At 31.0% G+C, this 19,903-nt stretch overlaps 1 protein-coding gene across 1 annotated transcript; it reads right to left on the reverse strand.

Moving 5' to 3' along the window:
• Positions 1-17,591: 17,591 nt before the first annotated feature.
• On the reverse strand, positions 17,592-19,673 carry NAC67 (NAC domain-containing protein). Its single transcript, XM_004514293.4, has 3 exons — positions 19,317-19,673; positions 18,836-19,110; positions 17,592-18,612 (listed from the first exon to the last, which is right to left on the reverse strand). Exons 1-3 carry the CDS (start codon positions 19,495-19,497, stop codon positions 18,079-18,081), a joined length of 990 nt encoding a protein of 329 aa, XP_004514350.1. The 5' UTR covers positions 19,498-19,673; the 3' UTR covers positions 17,592-18,078.
• Positions 19,674-19,903: the final 230 nt, after the last annotated feature.

Below are 19,903 nucleotides of genomic sequence, written 5' to 3' on the forward strand. Positions count from 1 at the left end.
GTCCGAGTTTACATGTCTTTTCTTACACTGGTTTTGTTATTAACGACTACACATTTTATACCAAAGAACAAATGATCAGACCACTATGTAAAATAGTGGAGTCACTCTCGTAGCTGAAGCGATGCATGTCTCAAGTGCAAAAGACAAAAACCCAATATATGCAAATCTAACATATTTTGGGGTTATCGAGCGCATATGGGAGTTAGAATACACAATGTTTTGTGTTCCCATAATTGGTTGCAAGTGGGTCGATAATAATAATGGCGTTCGGATTGATGAGTCGGGGTTCTTGCTTGTCGATTTTAATAGGGTGGGATACAAAGACGAGCCTTTTATTTTAGCGTCGCAAGCTCAACAAGTGTTTTATGTCACTGATCTTGCTGATGATAAATGGTATGTTGTCCTATCGACCAATAAAATAAGTGATGATAACAATAATGATGAAGATGCTGGTAATGATCTTTTATTTGCAACATCACAACCACATGAAATTGATTCAACTAATGATGGTTTATATCTTAGAGATGATCATGATGAGGGAATTTGGATTAATCCATCGTTTCGTATCGTTAATAATGGACAAACAAATGTGAATCCCACCAGGAAAAGAAGAAGGGCATCTTAATGTACATGTTTAATTGTTTTATATAAGCCATGTAATCTGAACTGAGTTCATGTAATTTAATTGTTTGATCTACCAGAATTGAGCATTATAGTATTTAGCTTGAACTGTATTTGATTTTCTGCTTATATTTAGCTTGATCTTAGTGTTTTTTACTAAGTTCATGTAATTTAATGTACGTTTGATGTAACACCCCGGCCATTACCGTTACCGGCGATGCTACCTCACGACCTTCTCGCCCCCTCTTTCCGCCCCCATTGGAAATCTGACGAGTTTTTGCCTTCCGCCACTAGCTCAATTGGTAGTGGGATCTGTGTGGAGGCGGTACTTATCCCCTAGGTATCGGGCTCGAATCCCACGGAAGGCAAAAACTCGTCAGATTTCCAATAGGGGCGGAAAGAGGGAGGCGAGAAGGTCACAAAAAAAGGTAGCTCAATTGGTAGTGGGATCTGTGTGGAGGCGGTACTTATCCCCTAGGTAGCGGGCTCGAATCCCACGGAAGGAAAAAACTCGTCAGATTTCCAATGGGGGCGGAAAGAGGGGGCGAGTAGGTCGTGAGGTAGCATCGCCTGTAACGGTAATGGCCGGGGTGTTACATTTGACCTGCCATAACTGATTTTCTACTTATATTGAACTTGAAAACTTTATTTTAGTGCTGGGAACTAAAATTGTTTGTTTAAACATGTGTTAATTGTTTATTTGTTTAATAATAAACTTCATGTAATAATAAACTTTATTTTAATAATAAACTTCATGTAATTTTTTTGTTTAAACATGTTTAATTGTTTTATATAAGCAGCCATGTATTTGATTTTCTGCTTATATTTAGCTTGATCTTAGTGTTTTATACTAAGTTCATGTAACTTAATATACACTAGTAATTTACATGAACTGAACTGAAGAAAAAAAATCCAAATATAGGTAATTTACATGAACTAAACTGAATATAAACTAAGGAGGTCACAAAGCTTTGTTTTATACAAAGTTAAAAGATCATTTAAAAAAACAGTCATATAACATAAGAAAACAAAGAGGCCTTTTAGAGCGCTTATTTGAAAGAGCGCTGTAAAAGGCCTTTAAAAAACACAGTCATATAACATAAGAAAACAAAGAGGCCTTTTAGAGCGCTTATTTGAAAGAGCGCTGTAAAAGGCCTTTAAAAAACACAGTCATATAACATAAGAAAACAAAGAGGCCTTTTAGAGCGCTTATTTGAAAGAGCGCTGTAAAAGGCCTTTAAAAAACACAGTCATATAACATAAGAAAACAAAGAGGCCTTTTAGAGCGCTTATTTGAAAAAGCATTGTAAAAGAGCCTTTTAAAATAAAATAAAGAGGCCTTTTAGAGCGGTTATTTGAAAAAGCGTTGTAAAAGGCCTTTAAAAAAACAATCGTATAACATAAGAAAACAGATAGGCCTTTTAGAGCGCTTATTTGAAAAAGCGCTCTAAAAGAGCCTTTTAAAATAAAATAAGGAGGCCTTTTAGAGCGCTTATTTGAAAGAGCGCTGTAAAAGGCCTTTAAAAAACACAGTCATATAACATAAGAAAACAAAGAGGTCTTTTACAGCGCTTATTCTACAAGCGCTGTAAATGAGCCTTTTAAAAATAAAATAAGGAAGTCTTTTAGAGCGCTTGTTTGAAAAAACGTTGTAAAAGGCTTAGGTCTTTAAGAGCGCGTTTGCAACAAGCGCTTTAAAAGGTTAGGTCTTTTAGAGCGCTTTTCCAACAAGCGCTGTAAAAGGCTTCTAAAAAAGCGTTGTAATAGGGTTTTACATACAATAGTAAACCGCTTCAGTTTCCTCTTCATTACGTAAACTTCACTATCATCTCTTCTTCATCATTCTTCTCTTCCTTTGCAAACCCTATCATCTCTTCCATTACGAACCATATTTCCACGATCATCTCTCTCATTTTTAACCTTATTTCCATCCACTATCATCTCTACCATTACAAACCATCTCTTCTCATTGAAATACGTAACCCTCATTACATATTTCTTCGAACCATACTTCAGTTTCTCTGAACCGTATTTCTGCGCATTTCTCCTACGAACCCTACGTATTTCGTCTATGTATTTCGTCTCACTATTCAGGTATTGATGTTATTAATTTTTTGTTATCACTAAAATGCATGTTGAACTTATACTGATACGTACTTAGACTACTGCATGTTGAACTTGTTGTAGATAAATGGATTCTAACAAAGCTTTGGATTGTCAAAATGAGGAAGTTGTCAACACCAAGACTTACGAAAACGAAGTCAAACGTGGTGCAACCATAATGCAAAAGGTCATAAAAGCAAGGAGCAGTGGGATAAAATTTGAGGTATACTGTACTCTGTTTGCTGTTTATTTTTTATCTTTTTTGAAAGCATGTACTTACTATATGAGTTTATTAGGTTGAATGGAATGAAAGTGGTCAGCCAATCGACCCCGACAGCTCAATGTTTGTAAGTTACATTGGGGTTGTTCTTCGTCCAAATATCCCCATTACAATCGATGACTAGAGAGATAAGGCGTTGAAGGATGCCAGATATATTGTGGAATGATATACAGGTAACTTTTTTTATCCACTCTTTTGTCATTTATAATTTTTTCCATTGAAATACTTTACTCAAACTATATCTTTATTTCGTTTGCAGACTGCTTTTGTTCTTGATGAGGTGAGAAAGAATTACGACTTGAGAGTTGCCGGTAAAATACACCGGGGTTTTAGATCTCACCTCTCAAACTTCTATCTAAAAGATAGTGAGGGAAATATGAATGCAGAAGCTCCAAGAATATATAAACATTATATATCAAATGAAGAATGGAGTGCATTTGTAGCAAAACGTTCCGACCCCGCGTTTGTAGTAAGTGATTAATCTATTAACATTTGTGTTTTATTATTCATATTCATAGCGTATTTTAAATTTTTACACGATTGTTATTTTTTTTATATAGAATATAAGTAAGGCAAATCGCGAGAGGGCGAGAAATCCAACGCACCCATACAAAAAATCACGTATGGGATATGCACGTCTAGAGCAAAAACTTGTAAGTAATGAAACATCACTTTTATATAATGAAGGAATTTGTATTATAAACTATAGTTTCTAACTAATATTTTGTTTATGATCTTAACGAATAGCGACAAGACTCCCAATCCGATCAACCGTTGGGTCGTCATATATTGTGGAAGGAAGCTCGTGTAAATAAGGACAGAGTGGTTGATAACGAAAATGTTCAAAAAATAATAGAACTTTGTGTAAGTATATGATCACTTTAATATTTTTTAATATTGCATTTTAAAAATGATATTGAACTTATCTTTTTAATCCTACATGTATTTTAGGAGAATATTGAACAAAGTTCGGAAAATAAAGAAGGCAACAAAGAAAGTTGCAGGGATATTCTGGGTAAAGTGTTTAATGTTCCTGAATATTCCGGCCACGTGAGGGGGAAAGGATTTGGCGTGACTCCTAAAAGCTATTTTTCACAAGAGAAGCGCCAAAATTCATCCAATGAAGAAGTATTAGAGAAGCTCAAACTCCTATCAGAGCAAGTGGCACTCTTGGTGAAGACGAATAAAGACAGGCAACTCCCGGATCAGCTCCAAATGGAGAGTGAAAACGCGAGTTGCAACGTTGGTCTCAAAACTCTTCCCGAGGTAATTAATTACTTACTTATGTAATTACTTATGTATAATCATACTTATGTATTAATCATTGATTGAGGGTGTCACTCCATGCGTTATGTACTTATCCTCCCCTACTCATCGGAAGGACGGAAAGAGAACATTGTACAATACTTCGGGAGAAGTATTGCACAATACAGCGATCCCTGCGGGCCATGTCAAAGTATCATCTGTCATTACTTTGGAACCAAATGCACCGTTGCCTATACCGGACAACGATGCAGATATGAGGTTTTTGGGCGAAGCAGTTGGTAGTTACGTGGCATGGCCCACACATCTTGTTGCCCTTGATAAGGTATGTTTAGTTAATTGAAATGTATGTTTAATTGATATGTATATTTAATTGCTGATTTTTTTCCGCTGCTAACTTTAATTTAACATTTATATTTAGATTCTGAAAAAGCATAAAGGGAATGATAAAAAGATTCCCAGAAATGAGTCAATTACATCGCCTGAAAAGGTTTGTCACATTTATTCCCTAAGGTTTGTCATTTTTTCAGATTCAATAAACTAACATTTAACCTCATTTTTTCAGATTCAATCAAATAAACCACCCGCACAGCAAAATAAAGCCGGCAAACCTCAAAAATGGGAGGGTAATAAAGCAGGCAAACTACAAAAGCTGGAGGGTAATAAAGCAGGCAAACTACAAAAGCTGGAGGGTAATAAAGCTACCATAGTTGCAGCTAAAAAATTGGATCAGGAAAAATTAGTCGCTGCTGCTCCTAAAATAAGTCAGTCGTGCCTTGCTAAATACGGGGCGTGTCTTGACATCCAAGTAAAAAGGAATATGGGCAGCAACGACGATTCATGCATCATAACCATGAACAAAGCTATATTCGGAGATGAGTATGAAGAATTTCTTGAAAATGAGCACTTGTACGAACTTCTCAGCCATAAGGAGCTGAGTGCTACTGTCATCAGCTTGTACATAAGGTAAAAAAACTTCTTTTAATTGCATTTATTGGTAATTAATTAAATTTATTGATAATTAATCTAAGTTTAAATTTTCATTGAAGGTTTTTGTATGAGAAGTTGGTGTGCTTGCGCAGATTGTCAAATAGATATTCATTCTTGTCTCCGCATAAGCTTTCGATGTGTAAAATCGATCCAGTGAATGTAAAAAAATACATTGTAGATATGTTATTAGGAACTATAGAGAAAGATAAGTTGTTCTTTGCACCATATAATTCAGGGTACGTAATTATATATTATTTATTTATATCTTTTTTAATTTATGAGATTTTATATTTATTAGTTGTGTAAACAAAATTGCAAACCAAATTTTTGTTGTTGTAGGGCACATTGGATGCTATTTGCAATCAATGCGACATCTGAAGTTGTATACTATTTAGATCACTTGCACGACAATTACAACAATTACTCCGATATAAAGACCATGTTCGACACGTAAGTAATGTGTTTGTTAATGTATAAATAATGTGTTTGTTAATGCTATAATAATCACATTTATTTATTCGATAGTGCTTTACAAGTTTTTCGAGCCCAAAGAGGTGCTACAGTGTCGAAGCAAAAGTCTAATAACATCACATGGATTCCAATAAAGGTTTGAAATATATGCCTTTAAATTTTCATTTACAAATATATGCCTTTACAATCAATGCACAAATATTTTATTAACTTATATGTTTTATTTTATAGTGCCCTCGTCAAACGAACAACATCGACTGTAGGTACTATGTATTGAGATTCATGAAGAAGATTGTTGATAGGAATCAAACTATTATCCCAGAAACGGTACGGTATTTTCATTATTTGATTTTCATATATAAATTATGTATATATTTGATTCTAACTTATTTATGTTCAATTTTTATATTGCACAGTACTTTGACAATTCCAGTCCAACATACTCTGAGAAAGATCTAATTGAATTAAAGGAAGATTGGTGTCAGTATGTGCTTGAAATGAAAATTATTTGATTTTCTGGGAAATAGCATGTTGCAAGGGATCTGAATATTATATGGTAGCTAGTTCTGTTTTGTGTAATAATGTTAGTTATATGTATATAAATAGGGCACAGTATCTGAATATGTGTATGAATATGTGTTGTTGTACAATATCTAAATTGTATATGTAGTTAAGTTATATATGTATCTGAATATGTTATGTTGTTGTGTAAATTAAGTTATAAAGTTAAGTTATATAGTTATGTTTTTGTGTACTGATTGTGTGAACTGATTCTGAATATGTATCTGCATATCTTCTGTTGTTGTGTGAACTGATTATGGATGAAAATGATTTTGGAAAAAAAATTAAAAGACAGCGCTCTCTAAAAAAATGCCATAAAAAACCAAAAATCGCTTTTTAAAAATTTAATTTACAACCTTTTAAAATAAAAAAAAATGCACCTTTTACAGCGCTTTTTTTAAAAAGCGCTGTAAAATGTACACTATAATGCATATATTGAGTGCACATTTTACAGCGCTTATTTGAAAAAGCGCTGTAAAATGTGCATTATAATGAATATATTGAGTGCGCATTTTACAACGCTTATTTGAAAAAACGCTGTAAAACGTGCATTATAATACATATATTGAGTGCACATTTTACAGCGCTTATTTGAAAAAGCGCTGTAAAATGTGCATTATATTGCATATATTACAGCGCTTTTTAAAAAAAGCGCTGTAAAATGTGCATAACAAGCGCGCGTAATATATCTGCATATTTTACAGCGCTTTTTTATTTTAAAAAACGCTGTTGTATCTTTTTACAGCGCTCGATTCTACAACGCTTTTTTTTTAAAAAAAAAAAGCGCTGTAAATGGCTTAAAAAAAGCGCTGTAAAATCCTATTTTTCGCGTAGTGTGTAATGCATTAATGAATTAGAAGCAACATATAAAAGGTTCTATTAGTAAACAATAAGACTTGATCAATAAAGAATATCAACTAGTGGTAAATTTTTGAAGAAATAAAATCTTGTGGTAATCTCAAATTAGTGTCACCTAGCATTCAAGAAAATATTTAGAAAGTTGTTTCTGGTGACATCGCAAAAGTATTTTTGGTGAGTTTAAAGATGACTTTTTTTCTCTATTTGAATAGACGAATTTTAGAGATTTTAGTTATCGAAAAAAACGGTTTTTGTTTTACATTTTGTAGACAAAAATGGCATGTCATTGAATGGATTCTTGGTATTTTCTATGTTGCAAATACTAGTAGTATGTGAGTGCAAGTCAAAAGAAGAAGGATTAGTTTAGATTATTTTGAGTCAAAAGAAGGATTAGTTTAGATTACTCTTGAAAACCTCTTTTTGTCTTGCTTTATATTAGGTTCATGTTATAATCATTTTTTAAAGATATGGAAATGCATTGAAATATTTTTTAAGTCAATTTTTCAAAAATGAAACAATTCATGGTATGTATGAATCAACTTACACATGTTCTATACTTAGTTCAGAAATTTGAAGCAAATGAGTAGACTCGTCTAATATGCGAGTTGTCTCATGAAACTCTTTTATTGATAAAAGAATTAACTAATATGTGAGATAAGTCAACTCATGCCGTTCAGACTTATATCTTGAATGTTTCAGTTATAGTGAATAAATTCACCACTTATGTAAGTCGGCTACCACGATTTCAAAATCAGTATTTTTTAATTGCATTAGGTTGCATTCTCTCATTTGAACAATTTATTATAAGCACCTGGTCACTCTAACATTTAAAAGTGAACACGCTTATTCATTCTTCATCTCTTCAAGAAACATAATATAAACTAGAAATCTCTTATAATATACTTTTTTTTTGGAGCATAATTTCCTGCGCGTTATTTTCAAATCGAATAATCGCTTTCATCGATTTCATAAAAATACCATACTTCTAAAGAGAATATGGCTCTATTCAACCCCTTCTAGAGTCATAGAGTGATCATGAATAACATGTTATATCTTTAAAATTAGCATTAGAGTCATTATTTACAAATTACAATGTAAGTTTGTTAAGAGTTTGGGAACAAGAATATGATGGGACTAGTAATATGCAATGTTAATTTAATGGACTGAAGAGCTTGATCACAAGAAAAAATGATTGTATTTGTTGTATTACTCACTAACTTCAATTGACGTTTACGGTCATTGCAAAAAAGCATGATACTGCTTGTTTTGTCTCACAATTAATAATTTCTCAAATGTTGTTTGGGTTTCTTGTAAGCGCATAGATATTTGTAGAAAAAAATCAAATTCTTAAAGTAATTAAAGCATTAGGGAGTGGAGAAATTTTCGATGTTCATGACTAAAATCAAGGAACTGTGTTGAAAAGAGCAATAGATACTAGATGGGGCTGACATTATGGTACATCAGCAAGGTCGATTTCTTTATTTCCTTATGTGTGTGATGTGCTTGTTATAATTTTGTAAGAAAACATAAATCCATAATAGTGAGTTGAACTCCATCAATTATTAATTAAACACTTTGTAGTCTTTTAAGTTTATGTTAAATATCTTTTTATGATAAATATATTGGAAATTACTTACTAGTTATCTCAAGCGTTGCAAAGAAAAGATCATGATAATGTAAACACTATGACATTAGTTAAAATGTAAATGGAAAGATTGGAAAATATGAGACAAGATGGTGTGCACAACTTACTCAATAAAGTGTCACTATTTTGTGAGAAAAAAAATATTTTCATTGTAAATATATATAATGCATACATGTTACAATGAAAATCAAGGCAGAAGATTTTTTTGGAGTATACATAAGATAGATGTCAGTACGGTGTTTTTAGATGATAACATTTATAAAACAATATGGTGCAACTAAAAGAAACTTTATGTCAATAGACACGGTAAATAATTTGTAAACTTATGTAATCCATCCATGAATTATTGAATAAATCTCATTAGTGATATCGCAAAGAATCATAAAGTAATTATCTCATTTGTTTTTTTAGATTACTACTGTAGAGAATTGAGAGTAGTGCAAGTTCATAAGTTTATATTCCTATTGTAATGTGTCAAATTTGCTTTATTTAGTTTACAGTAGTATATGTTGTTGCACGGAACCGAGATATCTCCAACTGAAGTTTAGCGATAAAAGATCTTAGGGATATTATGTTTGAGTCTTATGTGTGATATTATTTATATGTGTTTGAAAATACCATATATTATAAGATCATTTGGCAGATATTTGAGCATTTCATGTTTGAACTCACGAAAAAGGCAACCATAAAGATTATTAAAGAGAACAATAGAGCCTATGCTCACAAATCAAAGATTTTACAATTTAGAGATCATCATTATGTTTGACTCTGATCTTATAAATGTCTAGATAAAGTGGATCCCTTAACTCATGAAATGGTTAATTTATTTATATCACTTGGTTCCATATAGTAAAAGGTATTGAAAAATCAATCAAGTTATGTTGTGTCATAAATCAGCTATATAGTGTTTCAACAACTAAATTTTGTAAAGTATATTTACATACTTGTTAACGTTGTTGAATGATAGGACATTTAGATACAGACATTATGCTAGCTAACCTTGTAATAAAAAGCATGACAAACTAAAGTCTTTTATATGATTGTGTCGTTAAGGATGCCTTAGATCAATGGAAGTCTTTCCTCCTATATGTTATGTACTTTTGTTTTGGATACAGACTTTATGTTATGGTTTTATGCAGAAATAAAGTTTATGAAATTATTAACCATTTTGTATCATATGAACAAATATTAAATGTGTACTTGAGAACCTTCTGTTTGATCTCCCTAAAGACTTCAGTTGAACCAGTTGGAAATACACATGATATAGAGATCACATTGCATGAAATTTTTATGACACTCATTCATATCAATCTATGTCATCAAATGCGTTGATGTAGTTGTCATCGTGGTTTAGTCACATTATACGTTAGTGGCAACACTCGTGGTGGTCACATTATTCATGTATGAGATGGACCAGATTGTAAAGGAGAAATATAAACATAAACAACGTTTGGATACGCGCCTAAAGAATTATAACATAATTATCAAGACATGTTGACCAAGTAGGAGATTTTTGGAATATTTTATTAATATTATAATTAATTATTATAATCTAATTTTATTATTTGGGCATATATTTTTTGTTTAATTATATTAGCTATGTATCAATTATGTGAGCCTTAATTCATTAGTGATCAAATTAAGTAATAAAACTTATTAGATTTCTATTTTGATAATTAATTATTTAATTAATTTATATGAGCTCAAATATGAAGGGATGTCACTAATGACCATATTGGGAATAATAGGAACCCTAATTGGCCATTTTCCTATATATAGGCTATCGTCCCCAATTACCAGACATATCATATATAATAGTATCTCTTATCCCCATCTGAAAAATGCTTAGGGCATAAGACATCTAGTTTGAGGAAGAACCACAAACCAACAGGTGCTCGTCATCTGTCTCTCTATTTCAAGATCAATGCTTAGAGACTATTCACGATTACTACAAAACCCGATTAACTATGAATTAAAGTATTCCTAAAACCTAATATTTTTTATAAATCAACATGTTGCATATCCTACAGTAATAAAGATTTTATGTTCGTTCTTGATGTTATAGCATGTTTCTTTGACTATCAAGTTTTCACAATATAGTATATGTAAAAGTTTGTCTTGTATGATGAATTAGTAAATTAATTCCAACATATGGTATTTTGGATGGAAAGCAATTTCAATTACTTTAACTATTGTTTCATCTAAATAATTGGAATGTGAAATGGAACTTTCAAACTACTTTTAACTATTGATTTATCTTTATGTGCGTATGTAGTCGAACTTGCATTGTGATGCTTTGAAGATATTTGGTGGTTAGTTCTTTTTTGTATGAGTTATGGAAATGAAATGGTTGATGTGTAATCAGAGTCTTTAACTTTATTAATGGTCATTGAGTGATAAATTTGAGTTGAAATTGCAAAACGTGTGGAATTGTACATGGATGAGCAAGTGAAAAGGTTTGTGTTACATATTGGTGAAACAAAATAGAATAGAAATAGAAGATGGAAGAAATAGTGTGTTTTCGAATGTGTCACATCAGAATATTTATGAATTGACAAATATTGGAGTATGTGATATAGATAAAGTGTGTTAACGTTAATAGAATTTGGGGCTCTATTTTAATATATTATAATATAATATTGTAATATGATATCATAGCAATAATTATTCAACTGCTTTCTTTCTCAAAATTTTCTTGAGAAATTTTTCATTGAAGCTAAATTGATTTATCTTTTCTTTTCTATTTGATTTTTTAACAATTTATTCATTTTCTTCTCCTCGTTTTTCCAACATTTCAAAAGTGGAAAATTTAGCTCAAATAAAAAAAAAAAAATCATTCCTATCCTTTCTCCTTCTTCTCCCACCAAATAGAACAATGTTTTCTTCACCTTCTTGATGTGCACAATACAATTGATCTTGATTTTCATCTTCACTGAAATATGACTTGAACAATTTGTTAATTTTCTTTTCCTTTCCTCTCCAATTTCAAATTAGAATTATCTCAAGATGATAGTGATAAAAAATACCCATAAGATAATGGATATTAAAACCATCGTATTTGCCAAAACAAACAATTATTTCCTAAATTCTTCTTCTTCGTGAAATAACCTTCTTTTTGTACTTCTTCTTTCCCAAAATAGAATCCCATGTTTCTTTCTTTCTATCTTTCTTCAAATGACAAATATAATCAATCATCCCCACCACAACCTCTTCCTCATCATCATCTTCACCCTAAAAAGATTTATCAAGATACTGAAAAAAGTTGATATAAAAAAAGTTTTGAAGACATTAATTCCAATTCGAGAAATTATTTTCAATAAAATTTCTTAAGCAAAATTTATTTCTTTCTAGCCTTAATTGACATTAATTTTAGATTATATCCGTAAAATATATGAATGGTTAAAAAAAATAGTCGATAGATTTTGATATTTCATATTTTTTGTCGTCGATGTATTTTCGGTCATTCTTTAGTAATTTCCAAATTAAAAGTGTAGTAAACACATTTCAACTTGCAAGAGGATATTATATTAGACATATTAATTAGTTATACAAATTAAGTACAATAGTTAATTAGTATTTTTAGTTATATTAACTAGTTGTTACTCATAGACTATATAAGTCATATGTATCAACAATTCTCCCATACTAATCCTTTAGAAAATATTTATCAAAATTTTTAAATAGACTACTTTTCTGAATTTTCTCTACAACCATTAAGACACATGTGTAATCTCTAAAAACTTGAAAATATATAAAGATATATCCACATAATTAATGTCCATTAACTTATTTTCCACACAAAGTAGTTTAAAAAGTCATCTCATTACAATGTTTCAATTAAATCTTAATATTTTATAATAATAATTTAAAAAATAATACTAACCATATAAAAAATTAAATTAAAAGAAAAATAAAAAACTTAGAATATTGTCCAGATAAATGATTAAATATAATCGACCGCATGCGCAACTTAGTCTATTTAATATTGTTGACGTAAAAGCTGAAAAAGATGTACACGGGTGCATGTTGAACGAAGTCAAAGCTCCAAAAGCTAATACTAGTAACTTGCATGTTTTTTTCTTTGACAGAATAACTTGCACGTTTGAAACTTGTTATTTGGAGAAGCAGAAAAGCAACCTCATAAAATTTAAAGCGGCACATTAAAATCGAAGATTAGTTCGGAGAATAATTCACAATTTTCGTAAATAATACGTCCTTTCAATAATTAGTCTTAATTTTAGTTAACTGAAAATACTTATTTTTCATTTCTAAATTTGATAAATTATAAAATATTTTAAGAAACTATTAAAATAATTATTAAAATATTATACGATTATTTATTACGTCATTTTTTATAAAATGTTAACTTTAACCGAAGTAAAAGATGTCGTTACTTTAGAGACTTAGCCCTCCATTCTTTCTCCAACAAAACCCTCCATAACCAAATATCATTATGGAAAGTGTCTAAATTTTTGTAAGTACTCACTTTGTTTCACAATATATAATTTTTTAAATCATGTCATACAAATTAAGGAAAATGGTAGGGTCTATTGACTTTAAGAGTAATTTTTGTGTTTGACTTATTTCGTTTAATAACCCTCTTTTTTAAACATTAAATTTCATCATCAATATATATTAAAAATTACGAAAATTAGATGTGTGTTGCTATAAAATCTTACGGTTAATATTTTACTTGTATTTAAAAAGTATATCATACATTAAAGAGAAAGTACATGGTACATACGTCAACCTTTGATTTTCAAATTAATAGTTAAATGTATTTTTTTAACCATTCTCAGAGTTTAATCTTAGTTGTTCTTTTTATTTTATTTCCTTTGAGCAAAAAAAAATTGAGTTCTTAAAAAGAAACTATTTTCTATCATTTAAAAAATTATAATAAGCTAATATCATCTACCAAAAATGACAGTGAAATAAAATTTAATTTTTTTTAATTTTGTTACTCATAAAAGTGTCAGCGAAATGTAACAAATTAGTATGATGCTCATAAATTATGAATTTTTTTTTCATAAGAAATTATCTTTTCTAAAATACAAAAATCAACAAATAGTTATTTGATTCATTAAAATAATAATTAATTTATTGGTTTAGAGAACAAATGCACTAAAACACTTCAATTTACGAATGAACCATAGAAGCTCCTTACGTTAAATTGAATATAAATATATATATTTGATTTATTCAATAAGAACTATTAATTTGGCAGTTGAACTCATGAAATTTATTGTCTACAAAGAGTTATTAAGGAAATAACTCAACTAATAGTTACGCTTGTAGTCAACAAATTTTCACTCTAAGAAAATATATAAATGAAAGAAACTTACCATATTATTCTTACCAACTATTGGTGTAACCAATATTACTATTAATAAATTATCTATGTGTGTAAGACTTTTAGCAGTTAAGTCAAATTGGTATATTTCCTAATAGTGTTTGGAATTCTTTTTGTAACTGATATCAGATGCAGCTCTTGTAAAAGATAATCTTCCAAGAAGTTATTATGTGCTAAGAGGTTGGTGCTGAAGTTGGGATTACAAGTTAAAAAGATTGATTACTGCATTCAAGGGTGCATGTTATTTTACGACAAAAAATTCAGTACAAATGATTCTGCGCTGGAGGCGATTAAATTTTGTAACTCACCGAGATATTGTATTCTCAATAATGTTGTTGATCGTAATCAAAAGTAATCAAAACTGAGTTCCAATAAAGTCAATGCTTTACTTGTCAATAATACCAAGATTGAAGACAATGTTTTTATCAATGAAAATTACCGATTAAATGATGTGGTATTATACCAATAGAGAAAATTCGGATGTGTTGCGGCATCCTTTTGATTATGAGACATGAAAGCCCTTTGATCGAGTACTTCCTGACTTGGCAGCAAAACCACGAAATATTAGACTTGAATTATATTGTGATAAATATATTCCATACATCCAAGCGTCAATGTCACCTTTTTCTTACGGGTCAGTTATTATCATCCCTTACAATCTCTCTCCTAAGAAAGTGAGATGTGCATGACAAAATCTTACATGTTTTTTACTTGTCTTTTAACAGGATCATTGAATGCAACATAGGGTGTTGGCGTGTTTCTACAACCCTTGATTGACGATATGAAGAGGTTGCAAATTAATAGATAATGTTCCAATGATATTTTCCGCAAGGAGAATTTTAGAGTGAGGACATCTTTGATGTGGACTATTAACGACTTTCTTGTGTATGGCATGTTGTCTAGCTGGGGGATTCATGGTAAATTTGTTTGTCCTTATTGCATGAAAGTTACAAAGGAGTTTACCTTGAAATTCAGAGGGAAGAGTTTGTGGTTTCATTGTCATCGTAGGTTTTTACCAGAAAATCATGAGTTTAGAAAGAAAAATAATTGATTCAAAAAAGGAGTAAATGAAAAAGACGATTTTCCCCCTAATTTATCACCTAAAGAAATATTGAGTAGAGTCGGCGAACTATGAAAATTCACATATGTTGGCAAAAAAGTTAGATATGACGAATACGGACAACAAAACAACTAGACCGGAAAAAATTGGGACCTGCTTTATTGGAAAGATGATTTACTGAGACATAAACTTAATGTTATGCTTATTAAAAGAAATTTTCTGATAATATAATTAACACAATGATGGATGTCGTCGGTAAAACAAAAGATAATGACAAGGCTAAAATCGACTTAGCAGTTTATTGTAAAAGACTAGACTTGGAGATGAAGGAACTTCCAAATGGAAAATTATTGAAACTCAAGGCCGATCATGGTCTAACTACTAATGAAGAAAAATCTATTTGTCAGAGGTTAAAATATTTGAGGATGCAAGAACAATAAGCTTCCAACTTGGAAAGTTGTGTCGCATCAAAACCAAAGGGTTGCATAGGATAAAAAAGTATGATCGTCGTCTTTTCTAGGAACGCTTACTTCCAATCGTGTTTAGTTCATTGTCAAACCATATTTTAAATCTATAGTGACCGAAGTTAGTCAACTTTGAAAATGGATGGACTTATTAAAATGGATCAGAATATTCAAGTCATTTTCTATAAATTAGCCTAGTTTTGATTTTATGGATTATCTTCTAATGCATCTTGCATATGAAGCTATGCTCAGCGAACCTTTTGAATATAAGGATGTTTCTTTTTGAAAGATTCATGGTTGGTTCGAAGCGATCAGTGGAGAATAAGGCTAGGGTTGAGGGATCGAAATATGTGTTTTACTTGCATCGAGAAACATCGCATCAGTCTCTAATCTACTCAGTCATCAATCTTATTATCCTTTAAGTGAAATGAAATTCATGCTAAAAGTGAAAGTCGTTCGTTAGTCTTCTCAGTCTTTAATCTACTTGGTCGTCATTCTAGAAAAGTAAACGACCACAAGTAGTTAGCTCATGTTCATGTGATGATTAAATGCACTGAAGTTAGATCATATCTTGAGTATATCATCACATTTATGTTTATTTTAATTATATATGACATTTACTTACTCTATGAATTATACTATATATAAGGCATTTGGGTTATGGAAAACCTTTGCGAACAAGCGTTTTTCAATTATATACATGTTAATTTTCTAGAATGGTTTAAGTAGCGAGTATTAGCCGTTGAACCGACAAGAGGGAACCTTCATTTGAAAAACTTATCTCAAGGTCCTATAAAACTTTTGAACGAATGACACACTTACAATGTGAATAGATGTAAATTTAATATTCAATCATAGACGGTGGGTTAAAAATAATTAATAGTGGTGTTTACATCAAAGGAGTTGCATAAGGAGGTGAAGATGACTTATATGGTGTGATTAAACACATTTATGAATGGAAATACAATTATTTAGACGATGCATCTATATATGATAAGGGTGCTCGGAAGGCATTAGTTTCACTAAAACAAATATATAAATCTATTAAAATATCATATTATAACTTTGATCCGAAATTTTGGTATCAACCAAACAAAACAATTGTTTTTTCACTTTGACTATACTTCCTAGTTCTTGCTTTGATTTTATTTTTCGTTCTCTTGTCACTGACCATAATATATTTAAGTATAGGTATGTATTTCAAAGTTATTCGTCTCTTGTTCATATGTTAATATATTTTTCTAATTTAGATCACATATAAGTAATTACTTATATATATATATATATATATATATATCCCTTAGTTTCACATTTTAGCAGGATCAACTATTTCTATTTGGTTGGAGTAGGAACCAGAAGAAATTTTTATTTTAAATTGTATCTTGTCGATGAGGTTCTATTGTTAGAAGATTTTTATTTCAAATACTATACTATCAATTAGATTATATTTTTTTAACATTTATGTTTAATCTTGTTGAATTTGTGTTGCTTCCGTCTTCATAGATATGAATATTAATTCGAAAACATGAATCAGATTATTCAAAATAAAAAATAAAAAGTTAAAGCTTGTATTGAATCACAAAAAGAATTATAGATATAATTTTGCATCGAAAAAATGAAAAAGATAAATTTTAAATAAAAAATTAATAATTTATTTATTAATTTTAAAAAGTACTCGTCTGATCATTTCAATTTATGTCTCGTGTTTGGCCAGCCCTTATAATATATCATCAAAATCCCCACACTAATACTATATAATACTACATTTGTCCTTAAATATAAAATGCTCTTAATAAATTTTTTCTTTTTTATAAAATTCTATTTGAATTTTAAACTACATAAATTATTTCTTTACCAACCTTCTCTTAATATTATATATTTTTACAATCAACAATAAATATTATCATATTAATATTAATTAATTCTCTTTTCCAAAATAAATATGTAAAATAATATATTAAAAATAATTAATACAACTAACAACTCTTTTAATTTTCATAATTTTATCTATAGATATTACATTTGAGAATGGAGATATTAATATAAAATATTAATATTAATTTATCACGTGAATCTAAACCAAACTTTTTGAGTTGTTTTTGGGCACAACGTGTTTCGTATGTTTGAGCCGAATGCGCCTGCTACAGCCAAATTAATGTCATGCAAACAGAACCACTTTTTTCTGTACAAATTGGTTCATGCACCATTGCATATTTACTTTCTCTGCAGTTCATTCACGAATTGGATTCATTGTATATTTTCATGCGTACAGCTGCACAATGACCAAAACTGCATATTCCTCTTTCTATTTTTGGTAACCGCAACAAACCGTCAAATTGAATAGCCAAAAAGAATCCCCAATTATTTGCACATATGCAGTGCACTGTTCATTACTATGTTCACACAACATAATTAGTGACCCGAATAGTTAAACCCAAACGGGTCACCCAAACCCGATAAAAATATATTTGAATTATGCTGATATAATCCGGAAGTCTCGGTAACCCGCTGGGTCCTCATCCCGCTTTGAACCTCTTCCTCGGCGGCTTTCCTGCATGCCGTCGTTAACTCCATGTAACCAAACGGCGGCACCGAAGGGACAGTATGGTCATTAAAATTGAAATTGAATGTCCCCTGCGTGTTATAGTCTGAATCAAATTCGGGTATTGACTCCAGATCCGTCGGATTAACCCAATCCGCAAATATTCCGGCATCCATGTTGTGAAATCCGAGCTTCTCCTCCTGTTGAAGCATTCGGAGCGATGTCACACGCGGTAGTGCAAAGCTCCGGTCGTCGATTTCTGGGAACGAGTCCACCATGTCGTCCACGTGGGACGACGATGAAGGCGACGACCCGTTGCTGTATTCTTTGCTCGAAAATGTCAGAACTTCCTTTTGCGAGCTTGAATTCTTCTTGTATATGCGACACAGAACCCAATCATCTAGCTGCATCATATAAGCGAATAAATCATGTTAGAGAGATTCTTCCTTTTCTTATCAATTATATAAATAGAATTAGATTAAAGAAGAGAAAAAAATGATGTATGTGGACTAAATTTTAGATCAAATTCATTTCTTTAACTCTACTTTTATCTATATTTAAGACTATACATTCTTTATATTATTAGAAAAACAGAGCAAAGGAAAATTATGTGATTGTGTTACGTACTTTGGAGCTGCCAAGGTTATGTTTTCTTGTTGCGTCAAGAAGACGATACTCGTGCATAATCCAATTAGTTTTTGTACCCTTTGGTGCTTTGCCAATATAGAAAACAAGTGCTTTTTTTATTCCAACTTTTCTACCTTCAGTTGTGATGATTTTGTCAGTTCCTGTGGCTTTCCAGTAACCCGATCCAGCAACTCTGTTGGGTCGAGAACCATTCGGATATTTTCTATCCCTAGGACTGAAAAAGTACCATTCTTTCTCACCAAATATCGCTTTGCCTGTACAAAAATAATAGCAAATATATTAAATTTCATCCCAATAAATGAAATTAAACACAAATCTAAAATATTTTTCATTTTTTATAAAGGATCACGTTAAGATTAAATGCAATTGAAGCGGCTTCAGTTACTGTTGTAGAGACATAAAAAAACTTTTAAATTACGAAGTTTTATTAAAAGATTGGTGATAAATGATAATTTATTACCTGGAAGAACCCAGGGATCGAATTTGTATAAATCAATTTCGGCAATGATTGGGAGAGAAAAATGGTGTCCAGCAACTTTGCGGCAGAGGTACTGAACCAGAAGCTCCTCGTCAGTGGGGAAGAATCTGAAACCAGGAGGTAAACTCAACTGTGAGAGAGGATCCTTCTCTGGAACTCCCATTATGTTATAACAGAGAACAATGAAAGAAGAAGCACTCTTTTTTTGGGAGTAAAGAAACACTGGTGATGAGTGAACAAGAGAACAAAACAAATATTTTCTGTTTTTTTTTTTCTTCAAATTTTTTCTCTTTTATTTTTTCTAATAGTGGGAAGAGATGGCGGTTATTTATATACAACACAGAGGTCGAGAAATTCATTGAGATCTTTGTGCTTTGAAAGTTGTGGGACCCATTTAAGTTTTGGGCCTCTTAAAATATGCCACGTTGTGATTTAAAAAAGATAATTATGCGGACAATCTTATCTGTTTACCGTACGGTCCGTGGGCTTTGACGGGTCCGATTCAATGTATAGAACTATTCACAATTTAAGTAAGGAAAGAAATTATTGTTGACCAAAATAAGGGGAAA

Source organism: Cicer arietinum, chromosome 7 (genome assembly GCF_000331145.2).
Source record: "Cicer arietinum cultivar CDC Frontier isolate Library 1 chromosome 7, Cicar.CDCFrontier_v2.0, whole genome shotgun sequence".
NCBI lineage: Eukaryota > Viridiplantae > Streptophyta > Magnoliopsida > Fabales > Fabaceae > Cicer > Cicer arietinum.